Raw genomic sequence first — 17282 nt, 5'->3', positions numbered from 1 at the left:
TTTGTTGCTTTATTTATTTTATTTTGTAATTAACTTTACTATAAAAATAGTTTTTTCCTGTTTTTTGATTTGTTTTTTGCGTTATTTATTTTCTTTTGTTTTTTGCTTTAATTTTTAACTCTGTTTGCTTTTAGGTTAGCAAAATTATAAACTTTCTGTTAGTGCCATTAGTTTTAGAAAAATTATAAACTTTCTGTTAGTGCCATTAGTTTTCAAATTTGAATAGTTAAAATTTGAATTCTTTGAAAATTGTTTGAATCACAAGTTTGTGATTAACTTACTAAAAAATGAGAATAGATGTGCTTATAGAGAAAATTCAACCTAAATTCCTAGTAAATTTCTATGAATTTCAGAGAAATTCACTATGAATTTAGGTTAAACTTTTCTCTATTAGGGCATCTATTTTCACTTCGAGGGGAGCTCAACAAGGCAGAGAGGGAAGGGCTTATAAACCGGTGTGAGCCCCCTTCGGTTGGCGAGGTGGGATAAACTTTGCCCGCAACAAGGACCAACCCTTTAGTCCCGGTTTGTGGCACAAACCGGGACTAATGGTCATGGGCCAGGGGCGAGGAGCAAAATTATAAACTTTTTGTTAGTGCCATTAGTTTTATAAAGTTGAAAGTTGAAAGTTGGCATGGGCCAGGGACTAATGGTCATGGTATTACGAGGGCCGAACCATAAGACATGAAAGCATTTCAAATGAATTCTGAAAAAGTTGAAAGTTGGGATGGTATCATAATTTCACCCACATAGCATGTGCATGTACAAAACGGACAATGGTAGCATGTTCGTGTGTTACAAAGTTGGCATGGTATCATCATAATAGTTGCGGGAGAAAGTCTTCACTTTTTCTTCGCTTGTGTCATTTGCTTATTGCACCGTAACCATGGATTATCTTCATTGTTTATCAGGATGCTTGGGTCAGCCTTGTCATTGAAGGGAGGAATTTCATGAAACTTTTCATAATCTTCAGACATGTCTGTCTTGCCGTCCACTCCCAGGATGTCCCTTTTTCCTGAAAGAACTATGTGGCGCTTTGGCTCATCGTATGATGTATTCGCTTCCTTATCTTTTCTTTTTCTCGGTTTGGTAGACATGTCCTTCACATAGATAACCTGTGCCACATCATTGGCTAGGACGAACGGTTCGTCAGTGTACCCAAGATTTTTCAGATCCACTGTTGTCATTCCGTACTGTGGGTCTACCTGTACCCCGCCGCCTAACAGATTGACCCATTTGCACTTAAACAAAGGGACCTTAAAATCAGGTCTGTAGTCAAGTTCCCATATGTCCACTATGTAACCATAATATGTGTCCTTTCCGCTCTCGGTTGCTGCATCAAAGCGGACACCGCTGTTTTGGTTGGTGCTCTTTTGATCTTGGGCGATCGTCTAAAATGTATTCCCATTTATCTCGTATCCATTGTAAGTCAATACAGTCAAAGATGGTCCCCTGGACAACAAGTACAACTCATCACAAACAGTGTTGTCACCTCTGAGACGTGTTTCCAACCAACTGCTGAAAGTCCTGATGTGTTCACATGTAATCCAGTCGTCGCACTGCTCCGGGTGTTTGGAGCGCAGACTGTTCTTGTGTTCATCGACATACGGGGTCACCAAGGTAGAGTTCTGTAGAACTGTGTAGTGTGCTTGAGACCAAGAATATACGTCCCTGCATATTATTGAGTCACTTCCAAGAGTGCCTTTTCCAGTCAGTCTCCCCTCATACCGTGATTTAGGGAGACCAATCTTCTTAAGGCCAGGAATGAAGTCAACACAAAACCCGATAACATCCTCTGTTTGATGGCCCATGGAGATGCTACCTTCTTGTTGGAAATATGCCCTAGAGGCAATAATAAAAGCATTATTATTATATTTCCTTGTTCATGATAATTGTCTTTATTCATGCTATAATTGTGTTATCTGGAAATCGTAATACATGTGTGAATAACAGACACCAACATGTCCCTAGTGAGCCTCTAGTTGACTAGCTCGTTGATCAACAGATAGTCATGGTTTCCTGACTATGGACACTGGATGTCATTGATAACGAGATCACATCATTGGGAGAATGATGTGATGGACAAGACCCAATCCTAAACATAGCACAAGATCGTATAGTTCGTTTGCTAGAGTTTTCCAATGTCAAAGTATCTTTTCCTTAGACCATGAGATCGTGTAACTCCCGGATACCGTAGGAGTGCTTTGGGTATGCCAAACGTCACAACGTAACTGGGTGACTATAAAGGTAGACTACGGGTATCTCCGAAAGTGTCTGTTGGGTGACATGGATCAAGACTGGGATTTGTCACTCCGTATGACGGAGAGGTATCACTGGGCCCACACGGTAATGCATCATCATAATGAGCTCAGAGTGACCAAGTGTCTGGTCACGGGATCATGCATTACGGTACAAGTAAAGTGACTTGCCGGTAACGAGATTGAACGAGGTATTGGGATACCGACGATCGAATCTCGGGCAAGTAACATATCAATAGACAAAGGGAATAGCGTACGGGATTGATTAAATCCTCGACATCGTGGTTCATCCGATGAGATCATCGTGGAGCATGTGGGAGCCAACATGGGTATCCAGATCCCGCTGTTGGTTATTGACCGGAGAGTCGTCTCGGTCATGTCTGCTTGTCTCCCGAACCCGTAGGGTCTACACACTTAAGGTTCGGTGACGCTAGGGTTATGAAGATATGTATATGCAGAAACCCGAATGTTGTTCGGAGTCCTGGATGAGATCCCGGACGTCACGAGGAGTTCCGGAAAGGTCTGGAGGTAAAGAATTATATATAGGAAGTGCTATTTCGGGCATCGGGACAAGTTTCGGGGTTATCGGTATTGTACCGGGACCACCGGAAGGGTCCCGGGGGTCCACCGGGTGGGGCCACCTGTCCCAGGGGGCCACATGGGCTGTAGGGGGTGCGCCTTGGCCTAGATGGGCCAAGGGCACCAGCCCCTATAGGCCCATGCGCCTAGGGTTTCCACCATGGAAGAGTCCATGTGGTGGAAGGCACCCCTAGGTGCCTTGGGGGGGATGGAAACCTCCCCTTGGCCGCCGCCCCCCCTAGTAGATCTCATCTACTAGGGCCGGCGCCCCCCCTTGGCACCCCTATATATAGTGGGGGAGAGAGGAGGGATTTCACACCAGCCCCTGGCGCCTCCATCTCCCCCCTTTACGTCTCTCCCTCGTAGTCTCGGCGAAGCCCTGCTGCTGTGACGCCCTGCATCCACCACCACGCCGTCGTGCTGCTGGATCTTCATCAACCTCTCCTTCCCCTTGCTGGATCAAGAAGGAGGAGACGTCTCCCGTCCCGTACGTGTGTTGAACGCGGAGGTGCCGTCCGTTCGGCGCTGGTCATCGGTGATTTGAATCACGTCGAGTACGACTACATCATCACCGTTCTTTTGAACGCTTCCGTGCGCGATCTACAAAGGTATGTAGATGCATCTAATCACTCGTTGCTAGATGAACTCCTAGATGATCTTGGTGAAACGAGTAGGAAAATTTTTGTTTTCTGCAACGTTCCCCAACAGTGGCATCATGAGCTAGGTCTATGCGTAGTTCTTCTTGCGCGAGTAGAACACAATTTGTTGTGGGCGTAGATTTGTCAACTTTCTTGCCGTTACTAGTCCTTTCTTGCTTCAGCGGTATTGTGGGATGAAGCGGCCCGGACCAACCTTACACGTACGCTTACGTGAGACCGGTTCCACCGACTAACATGCAGTAGTTGCATAAGGTGGCTGGCGGGTGTCTGTCTCTCCTACTTTAGTTGGAGCGGAATCGATGAACAGGGTCCTTATGAAGGGTAAATAGAAGTTGACAAATCACGTTGTGGCTTTAACGTAGGTAAGAAAACGTTCTTGCTAGAACCCTAATTCAGCCACGTAAAACTTGCAACAACAATTAGAGGACGTCTAACTTGTTTTTGCAGCAAGTGGTTTGTGATATGATATGGCCAAAGTTGTGATGAATGATGAATGATCTATATGTGATGTATGAGATGTTCATGCTATTGTAATAGGAATCACGACTTGCATGTCGATGAGTATGACAACCGGCAGGAGCCATAGGAGTTGTCTTTATTCTTTTATATGACCTGCGTGTCATCAAGAAACGCCATGTAAATTACTTTACTTTATTGCTAAACGCGTTAGCCATAGTAGTAGAAGTAATAGTTGACGAGCAACTTCATGGAGACACGATGATGGAGATCATGATGATGGAGATCATGGTGTCAAGCCGGTGACAAGATGATCATGGAGCCCCAAGATGGAGATCAAAGGAGCTATGTGATATTGGCCATATCATGTCACGTTTATTATTTGATTGCATGTGATGTTTATCATGTTTTGCATCTTGTTTACTTAGAACGACGGTAGTAAATAAGGTGATCCCTCATACTAATTTCAAGAAGTGTTCCCCCTAACTGTGCACCGTTGCGACAGTTCGCTGTTTCAAAACACCACGTGATGATCGGGTGTTTTATTCAGACGTTCACATACAACGGGTGTAAGACAGATTTACACATGCAAACACTTAGGTTGACTTGACGAGCCTAGCATGTACAGACATGGCCTCGGAACACAGAAGACCGAAAGGTCGAGCATGAGTCGTATAGAAGATACGATCAACATGAAGATGTTCACCGATGTTGACTGGTCCGTCTCACGTGATGATCGGACACGGTCTAGTTTAACTCGGATCATGTAATACTTAGATGACTAGAGGGATGTCTAATCTAAGTGGGAGTTCACTAATAATTTGATTGGTTGAACTTAATTATCATGAACTTAGTCTAAATATTTTACAATATGTCTTGTAGATTAAATGGCCAACGTAGTCCTCAACTTCAACGCGTTCCTAGAGAAAACCAAGCTGAAAGACGATGGCAGCAACTATACGGACTGGGTCCGGAACCTGAGGATCATCCTCATAGCTGCCAAGAAAGATTATGTCCTACAAGCACCGCTTGGTGACGCACCCGTTCTCCCTGCAGAACAAGATGTTATGAACGCTTGGCAGGCACGTTCCGATGACTACTCCCTCGTTCAGTGCGGCATGCTTTACAGCCTAGAGCCGGGGCTCCAAAAGCGTTTTGAGAGACATGGAGCATATGAGATGTTCGAAGAGCTGAAAATGGTTTTCCAAGCTCATGCCCGGGTCGAGAGATATGAAGTCTCCGACAAATTCTTCAGCTGTAAGATGGAGGAAAACAGTTCTGTCAGTGAGCACATACTCACTATGTCTGGGTTGCATAACCACTTGACTCAGCTGGGAGTTAATCTCCGGGATGATGCGGTCATTGACAGAATCCTCCAGTCGCTTCCACCAAGCTACAAGAGCTTTGTGATGAACTTCAATATGCAGGGGATGGAAAAGACCATTCCTGAAGTATTTGCTATGCTGAAATCAGCAGAGGTAGAAGTCAGGAAGGAACATCAAGTGTTGATGGTCAATAAAACCACTAAGTTCAAGAAAGGCAAGGGTAAAAAGAACTTCAAGAAGGACGGCAAGGAGGTTGCCGCGCCCGGCAAGCAAGCTGCCGGGAAGAAGCCAAAGAATGGACCCAAGCCCGAGACTGAGTGCTTTTATTGCAAGGGAAGCGGTCACTGGAAGCGGAACTGCCCTAAGTACTTAGCGGATAAGAAGGCCGGCAAAACAAAAGGTATATGTGATATACATGTAATTGATGTGTACCTTACTAGTGCCCGTAGTAGCTCCTGGGTATTTGATACCGGTGCAGTTGCTCACATTTGTAACTCAAAGCAGGGGCTGCGGAATAAGCGGAAACTGGCAAAGGACGAGGTGACGATGCGCGTCGGGAATGGTTCCAAGGTCAATGTGGTCGCCGTCGGCACGCTACCTCTGCATCTCCCTTCGGGATTAGTTTTAAACCTTAATAATTGTTATTTAGTGCCAGCATTGAGCATGAACATTGTATCGGGATCTCGTTTAATTCGAGATGGCTACTCTTTTAAATCTGAGAATAATGGTTGTTCCATTTTTATGAGAGATATGTTTTATGGTCATGCTCCTATGGTGAATGGTTTATTCTTTATGAATCTCGAACATGATGCTACACATGTTCATAATTTGAGTACCAAAAGAAGTAAGGTTGATAATGATAGTCCCACATACCTGTGGCACTGCCGCCTCGGTCACATAGGTGTCAAACGCATGAAGAAGCTCCATGCTGATGGACTTTTAGAGTCTCTTGATTATGAATCATTTGACACATGCGAACCATGCCTTATGGGTAAAATGACCAAGACTCCGTTCTCAGGAACAATGGAGCGAGCAACCGACTTATTGGAAATCATACATACTGATGTGTGCGGTCCAATGAGTGTTGAGGCTCGCGGTGGCTATCGTTATGTTCTCACCCTCACTGATGATTTAAGTAGGTATGGGTATATCTACTTAATGAAACACAAGTCTGAAACCTTTGAAAAGTTCAAGGAATTTCAGAGTGAGGTTGAAAATCAACGTAACAGGAAAATCAAGTTTCTACGATCAGATCGTGGAGGAGAATACTTGAGTCATGAATTTGGCACGCACTTAAGAAAATGTGGAATAGTTTCACAACTCACGCCGCCTGGAACACCTCAGCGTAATGGTGTGTCCGAACATCGTAATCGCACTCTATTAGATATGGTGCGATCTATGATGTCTCTTACCGATTTACCACTATCCTTTTGGGGCTATGCTTTAGAGACTGCCGCGTTCACTTTAAATAGGGCTCCGTCGAAATCCGTTGAGACGACACCGTATGAATTATGGTTTGGGAAGAAACCTAAGCTGTCGTTTCTAAAAGTTTGGGGATGCGATGCTTATGTCAAGAAACTTCAACCTGAAAAGCTCGAACCCAAGTCGGAAAAATGCGTCTTCATAGGATACCCAAAAGAAACTATTGGGTACACCTTCTACCTCAGATCCGAAGGCAAGATCTTTGTTGCCAAGAATGGGTCCTTTCTGGAGAAAGAGTTTCTCTCGAAAGAAGTAAGTGGGAGGAAAGTAGAGCTTGATGAAGTATTACCTCTTGAACCGGAAAATGGCGCAACTCAAGAAAATGTTCCTGAGGTGCCTGCACCGACTAGAGAGGAAGTTAATGACAATGATCAAGATACTTCTGATCAAGCCCCTACTGAAATTCGAAGGTCCACAAGGACACGTTCCGCACCAGAGTGGTACGGCAACCCTGTCTTGGAAATCATGTTGTTAGACAACGGTGAACCTTCGAACTATGAAGAAGCGATGGCGGGCCCGGATTCCGACAAATGGCTAGAAGCCATGAAATCCTAGATAGGATCCATGTATGAAAACAAAGTATGGACTTTGACTGACTTGCCCGTTGAGCGGCGAGCCATAGAAAATAAATGGATCTTTAAGAGGAAGACAGACGTGGATGGTAATGTGACCATCTATAAAGCTCGACTTGTCGCTAAGGGTTATCGACAAGTTCAAGGGGTTGACTACGATGAGACTTTCTCACCGGTAGCGAAGCTGAAGTCCGTCCGAATCATGTTAGCAATTGCCGCATTCTATGATTACGAAATATGGCAAATGGACGTCAAAACGGCATTCCTTAATGGTTTCCTTAAGGAAGAATTGTATATGATGCAGCCGGAAGGTTTTGTCGATCCTAAGAATGCTGACAAAGTGTGCAAGCTCCAACGCTCGATTTATGGGCTGGTGCAAGCATCTCGGAGTTGGAACATTCGCTTTGATGAGATGATCAAAGCGTTTGGGTTTACACAGACTTATGGAGAAGCCTGCGTTTACAAGAAAGTGAGTGGGAGCTCTGTAGCATTTCTCATATTATATGTAGATGACATACTCTTGATGGGAAATGATATAGAACTCTTGGACAGCATCAAGGCCTACTTGAATAGAAGTTTTTCAATGAAGGACCTTGGAGAAGCTGCTTATATATTAGGCATCAAAATCTATAGAGATAGATCAAGACGCCTCATAGGTCTTTCACAAAGCACATACCTTGATAAGATATTGAAGAAGTTCAATATGGATCAATCCAAGAAAGGGTTCTTGCCTGTGTTACAAGGTGTGAAATTGAGCTCAGCTCAATGTCCGACCACGGCAGAAGATATAGAAGAGATGAGCGTCATCCCCTATGCCTCAGCCATAGGTTCTATTATGTATGCCATGCTGTGTACCAGACCTGATGTTAACCTTGCCGTCAGTTTGGTAGGAAGGTACCAAAGTAATCCCGGCAAGGAACACTGGACAGCGGTCAAGAATATCCTGAAGTACCTGAAAAGGACTAAGGAAATGTTTCTCGTTTATGGAGGTGACGAAGAGCTCGTCGTAAAGGGTTACGTCGACGCTAGCTTAGACACAGATCTGGATGACTCTAAGTCACAAACCGGATACGTGTATATTTTGAATGGTGGGGCAGTAAGCTGGTGCAGTTGCAAGCAAAGCGTCGTGGCGGGATCTACATGTGAAGCGGAGTACATGGCAGCCTCGGAGGCAGCACATGAAGCAATATGGGTGAAGGAGTTCATCACCGACCTAGGAGTCATACCCAATGCGTCGGGGCCGATCAAGCTCTTCTGTGACAACACTGGAGCTATTGCACTTGCCAAGGAGCCCAGGTTTCACAAGAAGACAAGGCACATCAAGCGTCGCTTCAACTCCATTCGTGAAAATGTTCAAGATGGAGACATAGAGATTTGTAAAGTACATACGGACCTGAATATAGCAGATCCGTTGACTAAACCTCTCCCTAGAGCAAAACATGATCAACACCAGAATTCCATGGGTGTTCGATTCATCACAATGTAACTAGATTATTGACTCTAGTGCAAGTGGGAGACTGTTGGAAATATGCCCTAGAGGCAATAATAAAAGCATTATTATTATATTTCCTTGTTCATTATAATTGTCTTTATTCATGCTATAATTGTGTTATCCGGAAATCGTAATACATGTGTGAATAACAGACACCAACATGTCCCTAGTGAGCCTCTAGTTGACTAGCTCGTTGATCAACAGATAGTCATGGTTTCCTGACTATGGACACTGTATGTCATTGATAACGAGATCACATCATTGGGAGAATGATGTGATGGACAAGACCCAATCCTAAACATAGCACAAGATCGTATAGTTCGTTTGCTAGAGTTTTCCAATGTCAAAGTATCTTTTCCTTAGACCATGAGATCGTGTAACTCCCGGATACCGTAGGAGTGCTTTGGGTATGCCAAACGTCACAACGTAACTGGGTGACTATAAAGGTAGACTACGGGTATCTCCGAAAGTGTCTGTTGGGTGACATGGATCAAGACTGGGATTTGTCACTCCGTATGACGGAGAGGTATCACTGGGCCCACTCGGTAATGCATCATCATAATGAGCTCAGAGTGACCAAGTGTCTGGTCACGGGATCATGCATTACGGTACGAGTAAAGTGACTTGCCGGTAACGAGATTGAACGAGGTATTGGGATACCGACGATCGAATCTCGGGCAAGTAACATATCAATAGACAAAGGGAATAGCGTACGGGATTGATTAAATCCTCGACATCGTGGTTCATTCGATGAGATCATCGTGGAGCATGTGGGAGCCAACATGGGTATCCAGATCCCGCTGTTGGTTATTGACCGGAGAGTCGTCTCGGTCATGTCTGCTTGTCTCCCGAACCCGTAGGGTCTACACACTTAAGGTTCGGTGACGCTAGGGTTATGAAGATATGTATATGCAGAAACCTGAATGTTGTTCGGAGTCCCGGATGAGATCCCGGACGTCACGAGGAGTTCCGGAATGGTCCGGAGGTAAAGAATTATATATAGGAAGTGCTATTTCGGGCATCGGGACAAGTTTCGGGGTTATCGGTATTGTACCGGGATCACCGGAAGGGTCCCGGGGGTCCATCGGGTGGGGCCACCTGTCCCGGGGGCCACATGGGCTGTAGGGGGTGCGCCTTGGCCTAGATGGGCCAAGGGCACCAGCCCCTATAGGCCCATGCGCCTAGGGTTTCCACCATGGAAGAGTCCATGTGGTGGAAGGCACCCCTAGGTGCCTTGGGGGGAGGGAAACCTCCCCTTGGCCGCCGCCCCCCTAGTAGATCTCATCTACTAGGGCCGGCGCCCCCCCTTGGCACCCCTATATATAGTGGGGGAGAGAGGAGGGATTTCACACCAGCCCCTGGCACCTCCATCTCCCCCCGTTACGTCTCTCCCTCGTAGTCTCGGCGAAGCCCTGCTGCTGTGACGCCCTGCATCCACCACCACGCCGTCGTGCTGCTGGATCTTCATCAACCTCTCCTTCCCCTTGCTGGATCAAGAAGGAGGAGACGTCTCCCGTCCCGTACGTGTGTTGAACGCGGAGGTGCCGTCCGTTCGGCGCTGGTCATCGGTGATTTGAATCACGTCGAGTACGACTACATCATCATCGTTCTTTTGAACGCTTCCGTAGCGATCTACAAAGGTATGTAGATGCATCTAATCACTCATTGCTAGATGAACTCCTAGATGATCTTGGTGAAACGAGTAGGAAAATTTTTGTTTTCTGCAACGTTCCCCAACACTTCTGGCCTAGCGCGGTTACAAACATATTTCTTTAGGACTCCCATGAACCTCTCAAAGGGGAACATATTGTGTAGAAATACATGACAATCTCGTCGACTAGATGAACTAGGACGTGCGTCATGATATTGAAGAAGGATGGTGGGAACACCAGCTCGAAACTGACAAGACATTGCGCCACATCACTCCTTAGCCTTGGTACGATTTCTGGATCGATCACCTTCTGAGAGATTGCATTGAGGAATGCACATAGCTTCACAGTGGCTAATCGGACATTTTCCGGTAGAAGCCCCTCAATGCAACCGGAAGCAGTTGCGTCATAATCACGTGGCAGTCATGAGACTTTAGGTTCTGAAACTTTTTCTCTGGCATATTTATTATTCCCTTTATATTCGACAAGAAGCCAGTCATGACCTTCATACTGAGCAGGCATTCAAAGAAGATTTCTTTCTCTTCTTTCGTAAGAGCGTAGCTGGCAGGACCTTTATACTGCTTTGGAGGCATGCCGTCTTTTTCGTGCAAACGTTGCAGGTCCTCCCGTGCCTCAGGTGTATCTTTTGTCTTCCCATACACACCCAAAAAGCCTAGCAGGTTCATGCAAAGGTTCTTTGTCACGTGCATCACGTCTATTGAGGAGCGGACCTCTAGGTCTTTCCAGTAGGGTAGGTCCCAAAATATAGATTTCTTCTTCCACATGGGTGTGTGTCCCTCAGCGTCATTCGGAACAGCTAGTCCACCGGGACCCTTTCCAAAGATTACTGAAAGTGCGTTACTCCAAAACCAACTAGAGGTGGCACTAGATGCACTTATAATTACGTAGTGTAAATCATTGACCATAGCAAGCACGTGATCACCGGTGCGCATGGCGGGCTTCTTCCAGTGATCTGACTCGCCTTTGAAATGCTTGCCTTTCTTTCGACATTGATGGTTGGTCGGAAGAAATCGACGATGGCCCAGGTACACATTCTTCCTACATTTGTCCAGGTATATACTTTCAGTGTCATCTAAACAGTGCGTGCATGCGTGGTATCCTTTATTTGTTTTTCCTGAAAGGTTACTGAGAGCGGGCCAATCGTTGATGGTCACGAATAGCAACGCCTTAAGGTTAAATTCCTCCTGTCTGTGCTCATCCCACGTACGTACACCGTTTCCATGCCACAGCTATAAAAGTTCTTCAACTAATGGCCTTAGGTACACATCAATTTCGTTGTCGGGTTGCTTAGGGCCTTGGATGAGAACTGGCATCATAATGAACTTCCGCTTCATGCACATCCAAGGAGGAAGGTTATACATACATAGAGTCACGGGCCAGGTGCTGTGATTGCTGCTCTGCTTCCCGAAAGGATTAATGCCATCCGCGCTTAAAGCAAACCATACATTCATTGGGTCCTTTGCAAACTCATCCCAGTACTTTCTCGCGATTTTTCTCCACTGCGACCCGTCAGCGGGTGCTCTCAACTTCCCATCTTTCTTTTGGTTCTCACTGTGCCATCGCATCAACTTGGCATGCTCTTCGTTTCTGAACAGACATTTCAACCGTGGTATTATAGGAGCATACCACATCACCTTCGCAGGAACCCTCTTCCTGAGGGGCTCACCGTCAACATCACCAGGGTCATCTCGTCTGATCTTATACCGCAATGCACCGCATACCGGACATGTGTTCAGATCCTTGTATGCACCGCGGTAGAGGATGCAATCATTAGGGCATGCATGTATCTTCTCCACCTCCAATCCTAAAGGGCATACGACCTTCTTTGCTGCATATGTACTGTCGGGCAATTCGTTATCCTTTGGAAACTTCTTCTTCAATATTTTCAGTAGCTTCTCAAATCCTTTGTCAGCCACAGCATTCTCTGCCTTCCACTGCAGCAATTCCAGTACGGTACCGAGCTTTGTGTTGCCATCTTCGCAATTGGGGTATAACCCTTTTTTGTGATCCTCTAACATGCGATCGAACTTCAGCTTCTCCTTTTGACTTTTGCATTGCGTCCTTGCATCGACAATGACCCGGCGAAGATCATCATGATCGGGCACATCGTCTGGTTCCTCTTGATCTTCAGCAGCTTCACCCGTTGCAGCATCATTGGGCACATCGTCTGGTTCCTCTTGATCTTCACCAGCTCCCCCCGTTGCAGCATCACCGTATTTAGGGGGCACATAGTTGTCATCGTACTCTTCTTCTTCGCCGTCTTCCATCATAACCCCTATTTCTCCATGCCTCGTCCAAACATTATAGTGTGGTATGAAACCCTTGTAAAGCAGGTGGGAGTGAAGGATTTTCCGGTTAGAGTAAGACCTCGTATTCCCACATTGAGTGCATGGACAACACATAAAACCATTCTGCGTGTTTGCCTCAGCCGCATCGAGAAACTCATGCACGCCCTTAATGTACTCACGGGTGTGTCTGTCACCGTACATCCATTGCCAGTTCATCTGCGTGCATTATATATAATTAAGTGTCCAAATTAATAGAAGTTCATCATCGTATTAAAACCAAAGTGCATACATAGTTCTCATCTAACAACATATAGCTCTCCAGACCATCTAATTAATTAAACTATACATTGAAACTATGTAAAACATTTCAATGCGAAAACAAATGCGATCATAATCGCAACCAAGGTAACAATTGATCCAACGGCATAATGATACCAAGCCTCGGTGTGAATGGCATATTTTCTAATCTTTCTAATCTTCAAGCGCATTGCACCCATCTTGATCTTGTGATCATCAACGACATCCGCAACATGCAACTCCAATATCATCTTCTGCTCCTCAATTTTTTTTATTTTTTCCTTCAACAAATTGTTTTCTTCTTCAACTAAATTTAACCTCTCGACAATAGGGTCGGTTGGCATTTCGATTCACATACATTCTACATAAATAAAATCTATGTCACGTTGGTCGGCATAATTTTCATAAACAATAAATGAACCAATAGTTATAAAGATAATATATATACCACATCCGAATCATAGACAAGACGAGGGCCGACGGGAGCGGAACCAAAACCATCGCACTATATAAGATGCAATAATAAAAGTAAGAAAATAATACAAGTATCTATGTAAACATACAAGTAAGAATATTTTTCCTTTCAGAAAGAAGATAAGAACAAGAGGCTCACCACGGTGGTGCCGGTGATGAGCTCGGCGCAGGTGATCGACGGCGGTGAAGACGGGGACGGGGCGTGACGGACCGCTAAACCTAGACAAATATTATGGAAAATGGAGCTTGGAGGTCGAGTTTGGAGAGGAGAAAGCTTAAGTAGTGTGGCTCGGACATTCCATCGAACACCTTGTGTGCATAGGAGGTGAGCTAGAGCACCACCAAGCCCTCTCCCCCTCGGCCAGAGAAAAACAGAGCACTTGGGTGCTCTGCTCGCGAGCGAGGGGTATATATAGGCACCTCATTGGTCCCGGTTGGTGACATGAGCCGGGACTAAAGGGGACCCTTTGGTCCCGGTTCAAGCCACCAACCGGGACCAATGGTGGTGGGCCAGGAGCGAGGCCCATTGGTCCCGGTTCATCCCACCAACCGGGACCAAAAGTTCCAGATGAACCGGGACCAATGGCCCACGTGGCCCGGCCGGCCCCCTGGGCTCACGAACCAGGACCAATGCCCACATTGGTCCCGGTTCTGGACTGAACCGGGACTAATGGGCTGACCCGGCCTGGACCAAAGCCCTGTTTTCTACTAGTGCTTGTTTATAAAGTTGGCTCGACACATTATTTTGCATACCTATCAAATACCGTGTGTAAACGACCAACTGACTTAGGGTGAAACTTTATTTTCACGTATTGATACCACGTACAACCTGCTAACTCACGTATAAACCACTGACCATTAATCACGATGTAAACTTTCATTTAGCTTAACAATCTGGTACTATGTGCAGACAAAAAAATTGATCATGTCATAGTGTTCTTGCAAATACCATAACAATACATGCCAATTTGTGTTGAAAATCAAAATACCACAACAATACGTACATGCCAATATGGGTCAAAAACCAAAGATGTTTCACACACAATAACTCCCGTGCTAGCTACTAGTAAAAGGCAAACATGATACAAAAACATGGCGTTGCTATTCGACTCTAATGAGTTCAATCTTGTTGTTCGGCAGGCTCCTTGAAATGCTCAGCAAAAACGCGACCAATAGGGGGGCAGCATCATCATCATGCTGGTATATAATTTGAGTAAGCATAAGGTTCTCGCACATGAAATCCACCAGGTCGTCTCCGAAATACCAGTTCTGTTGACAGCATGGAGGATTAATATTGCAGACAAAATTGAGTTGTGGAAAAAATACCAGGTCGTCTCCGAAAGAAGTAGCGCATGTTTGTTGGTATACTAAAGTTGCCAGACTTCTCCACACCACAAATTTTAACGGGTTTGTCACTTGTCTGGTTTACAGCCACACTGCTGGTAGCAACATTGTTTTCTCACGTGTCATAGGCTTAGAAAAGTGTGGTATGATTCTCCCAAATGTGGCAAAGTGTGGAATCTATTTTGATAGCTTAACCTCTCTTTTTTGCGGGGTTGATAACTTAACCTTTAAACATGTACATGTATGCCAAACAAAGTGTGGTAAATAATGACTTTTTTGTGCCAAAATATATAATGACTAAGGTTAGTATACCAACCAAAGAGTACCCTGGTTGCACCTTGCTACAGCGCAAAATGAGCTTCTCCAGGTTAGGTGACTTCTGCAGGTAAGGCTTCAGCCCCACGAAGTCCTCGCCAACAATGTAACACTCGTCCAGGAACAAGGTTCTTAGGTTCTGGAATACAAGAAGCTGAAGTTCCACAGAATCCTCAGGTTGGAACAGCAACTGAAAACCAGACATCCAGTTCCCGGTCTTTAAATAGCTCTAGATAAAGGAGATGCAAACGGAATAAAAAGGATGCCAAGAAGAACATACCCTGCAATGCGACAGGGTCAAAGTTGTCACATTAAGCAGCACGCCAAGAACCGATTGGTGCGCAGTGGCATCGTTTTCTTCAACGTTGTTGAGCTCCTCGTCAATCATCACGGGCAGATGAACCGACGCATCGACAAGAGACGGCATGGTATGTGGTTCATTGATATCAACAATGTGATCAAGCTCTCCGGCCAAGCGGAGAGAAACAAGAGCAGGAGCCCTTATAATCAACTTGAAAATCTCATCCTCATCATCATCACTTTCGTCATCTTGCACCATGTATAAACCATCCACAACCAATTTCTTGAGTGAGAAGGAGGTGATCTCATACCGGGCCGTCAAGTAACTGCAGTTTTCCAGTCGCACGTCCTCCAGCGCGGGGCACCTGTCGTCACTGATGTGGCTCGCAAAATCCATGTCCAGGTGCACGTTGCAAAGGTGCAACCTTTTGAGCTGGTGAGGCGGTGTATCATCTTGGTTGATGACGCGACGGACCCAATCGCTGGCCGGTAGGCGGAGATCTTGAGAGCTTAGCAGCAGCCGGAACGCATCCAGGAGCACAAGGTTGTTATGGTGGTCCAGGAGGAAGTCGGTGAAGCTCTGCAGCTCGTGGTCGCTACCGAACTCCCGCCGGTCGATGTGGATGGACGGCACGGAGCGCCAGAGGTGCCTCCAACTCCTGGACAGCACGCACATCCGCACCGTCTGCCGGGACGACTCGAGGCGCGACAGGATGGCGCGGAGGACGTCGTCCCCCAAGGTGCTCAGCGTCGGCGGCGGGTCGTCGGCGGCATGGCCAACGCCGCCGCCCCCACCCGCATCACCGCCGCCCCCACCCGCATCGCCGTGGCTGTCGTCGTCACCCGCATCACTGCCGCCGGCCCCACCTGCACCACCATTGCGGCCGCCTGCAACTGCAAGGCACGGACGCTTCGGCTCTTGCTCGTCGGAGGCATCTGTGGAGCGCCTTGCTCCATCCATTTTCGGTGTTCTGGATGGATTGCTGCAGTAGTGGTCGTGTAGACGAGACGGTTATTGTTAGCCCAAACTAGCACCACGGATGCCTAGGAACAGACGAGGAGGACATATGAACTGGAGTACTAGTACTACATGAGACTGATCCATTCTTTCCTTGTACTGAAGCTAGCTGAATGCTTGAGGTTACAACGATGGGCATCGCCCTTAAATAGGAAGCTAAACCGACTATAGTACGCATAGGCTGACGTCAATTACTTGCTTACATCAGTGCTGCCATCATGCTCTGAATTTTTTTCTAACTAAACCGACTTGCCGACCTGCAGCTGCTATCTTCTTCGCTTAGGCTTCTTCAATGCTGACTCTCAAACCAGACACTGTATTCATCCGTGGGCCGATGGAGATCAGTCCGTAGGCACTAGTGTGGAAGCTGGGCCTCCAACCATATCCGCATACATTTCAAAACGGATTCCAACAATCCGGACGAATTTCATCAAACATGATGGAATTCAGCAAAGTTTAAACATATAATTTACATAAAACGGACGATGTTTCGTTCCTTTAACTAAACCATGCCTGAAACACTCAATACAACAATAGTCTAAATTCAAGGAGATAGCCCTGTGTTCAACAAGTTTTTAAAATCATCTATTCTAAATTCAATGATACTAAAGCCAGAACCAACACATATCATCCCACACAAACGGCCCCTTAAACTCCATCCAACAATGTATGTGCGTGAATGGCCTGCCCTCGGTTATGTAGTATATCATGGCAGCACGTGTAGGCTATAAAACATGTACAAGAACATTGAGT

At 46.0% G+C, this 17282-nt stretch overlaps 1 protein-coding gene across 3 annotated transcripts; it reads right to left on the bottom strand.

Moving 5' to 3' along the window:
• Positions 1-14457: 14457 nt before the first annotated feature.
• Positions 14458-16633, bottom strand: LOC119287328 (MEIOTIC F-BOX protein MOF-like). Of its 3 annotated transcripts, none has more exons than XM_037566852.1 (3): positions 15492-16633; positions 15213-15401; positions 14458-14821 (listed from the first exon to the last, which is right to left on the bottom strand). In XM_037566852.1, exons 1-3 carry the CDS (start codon positions 16470-16472, stop codon positions 14654-14656), a joined length of 1338 nt encoding a protein of 445 aa, XP_037422749.1. In that variant the 5' UTR covers positions 16473-16633; the 3' UTR covers positions 14458-14653. The 3 variants fall into 3 exon arrangements, with proteins under 3 accessions (XP_037422749.1, XP_037422750.1, XP_037422751.1); XM_037566853.1 differs by having other exon boundaries at positions 15234-15401; XM_037566854.1 differs by lacking the exon at positions 15213-15401.
• Positions 16634-17282: the final 649 nt, after the last annotated feature.

The sequence above is a fragment of the Triticum dicoccoides genome, chromosome 4A (genome assembly GCF_002162155.2).
Source record: "Triticum dicoccoides isolate Atlit2015 ecotype Zavitan chromosome 4A, WEW_v2.0, whole genome shotgun sequence".
NCBI classification, from domain to species: Eukaryota; Viridiplantae; Streptophyta; class Magnoliopsida; order Poales; family Poaceae; genus Triticum; species Triticum dicoccoides.
This window is presented reverse-complemented; position numbering and strand designations above follow the sequence as displayed.

Excerpts from the sequence above, each read along its gene's own strand:
- LOC119287328 (XM_037566852.1), bottom strand. The coding sequence starts at position 16,472 with ATGGATGGAGCAAGGCGCTCCACAGATGCCTCCGACGAGCAAGAGCCG. Across the intron at positions 15,402-15,491 it reads TGACCCTGTCGCATTGCAGG|TTGCTGTTCCAACCTGAGGA; the intron begins GTATGTTCTTCT and ends TCTGGTTTTCAG. Across the intron at positions 14,822-15,212 it reads TGCAACCAGGGTACTCTTTG|AACTGGTATTTCGGAGACGA; the intron begins GTTGGTATACTA and ends TGCTGTCAACAG.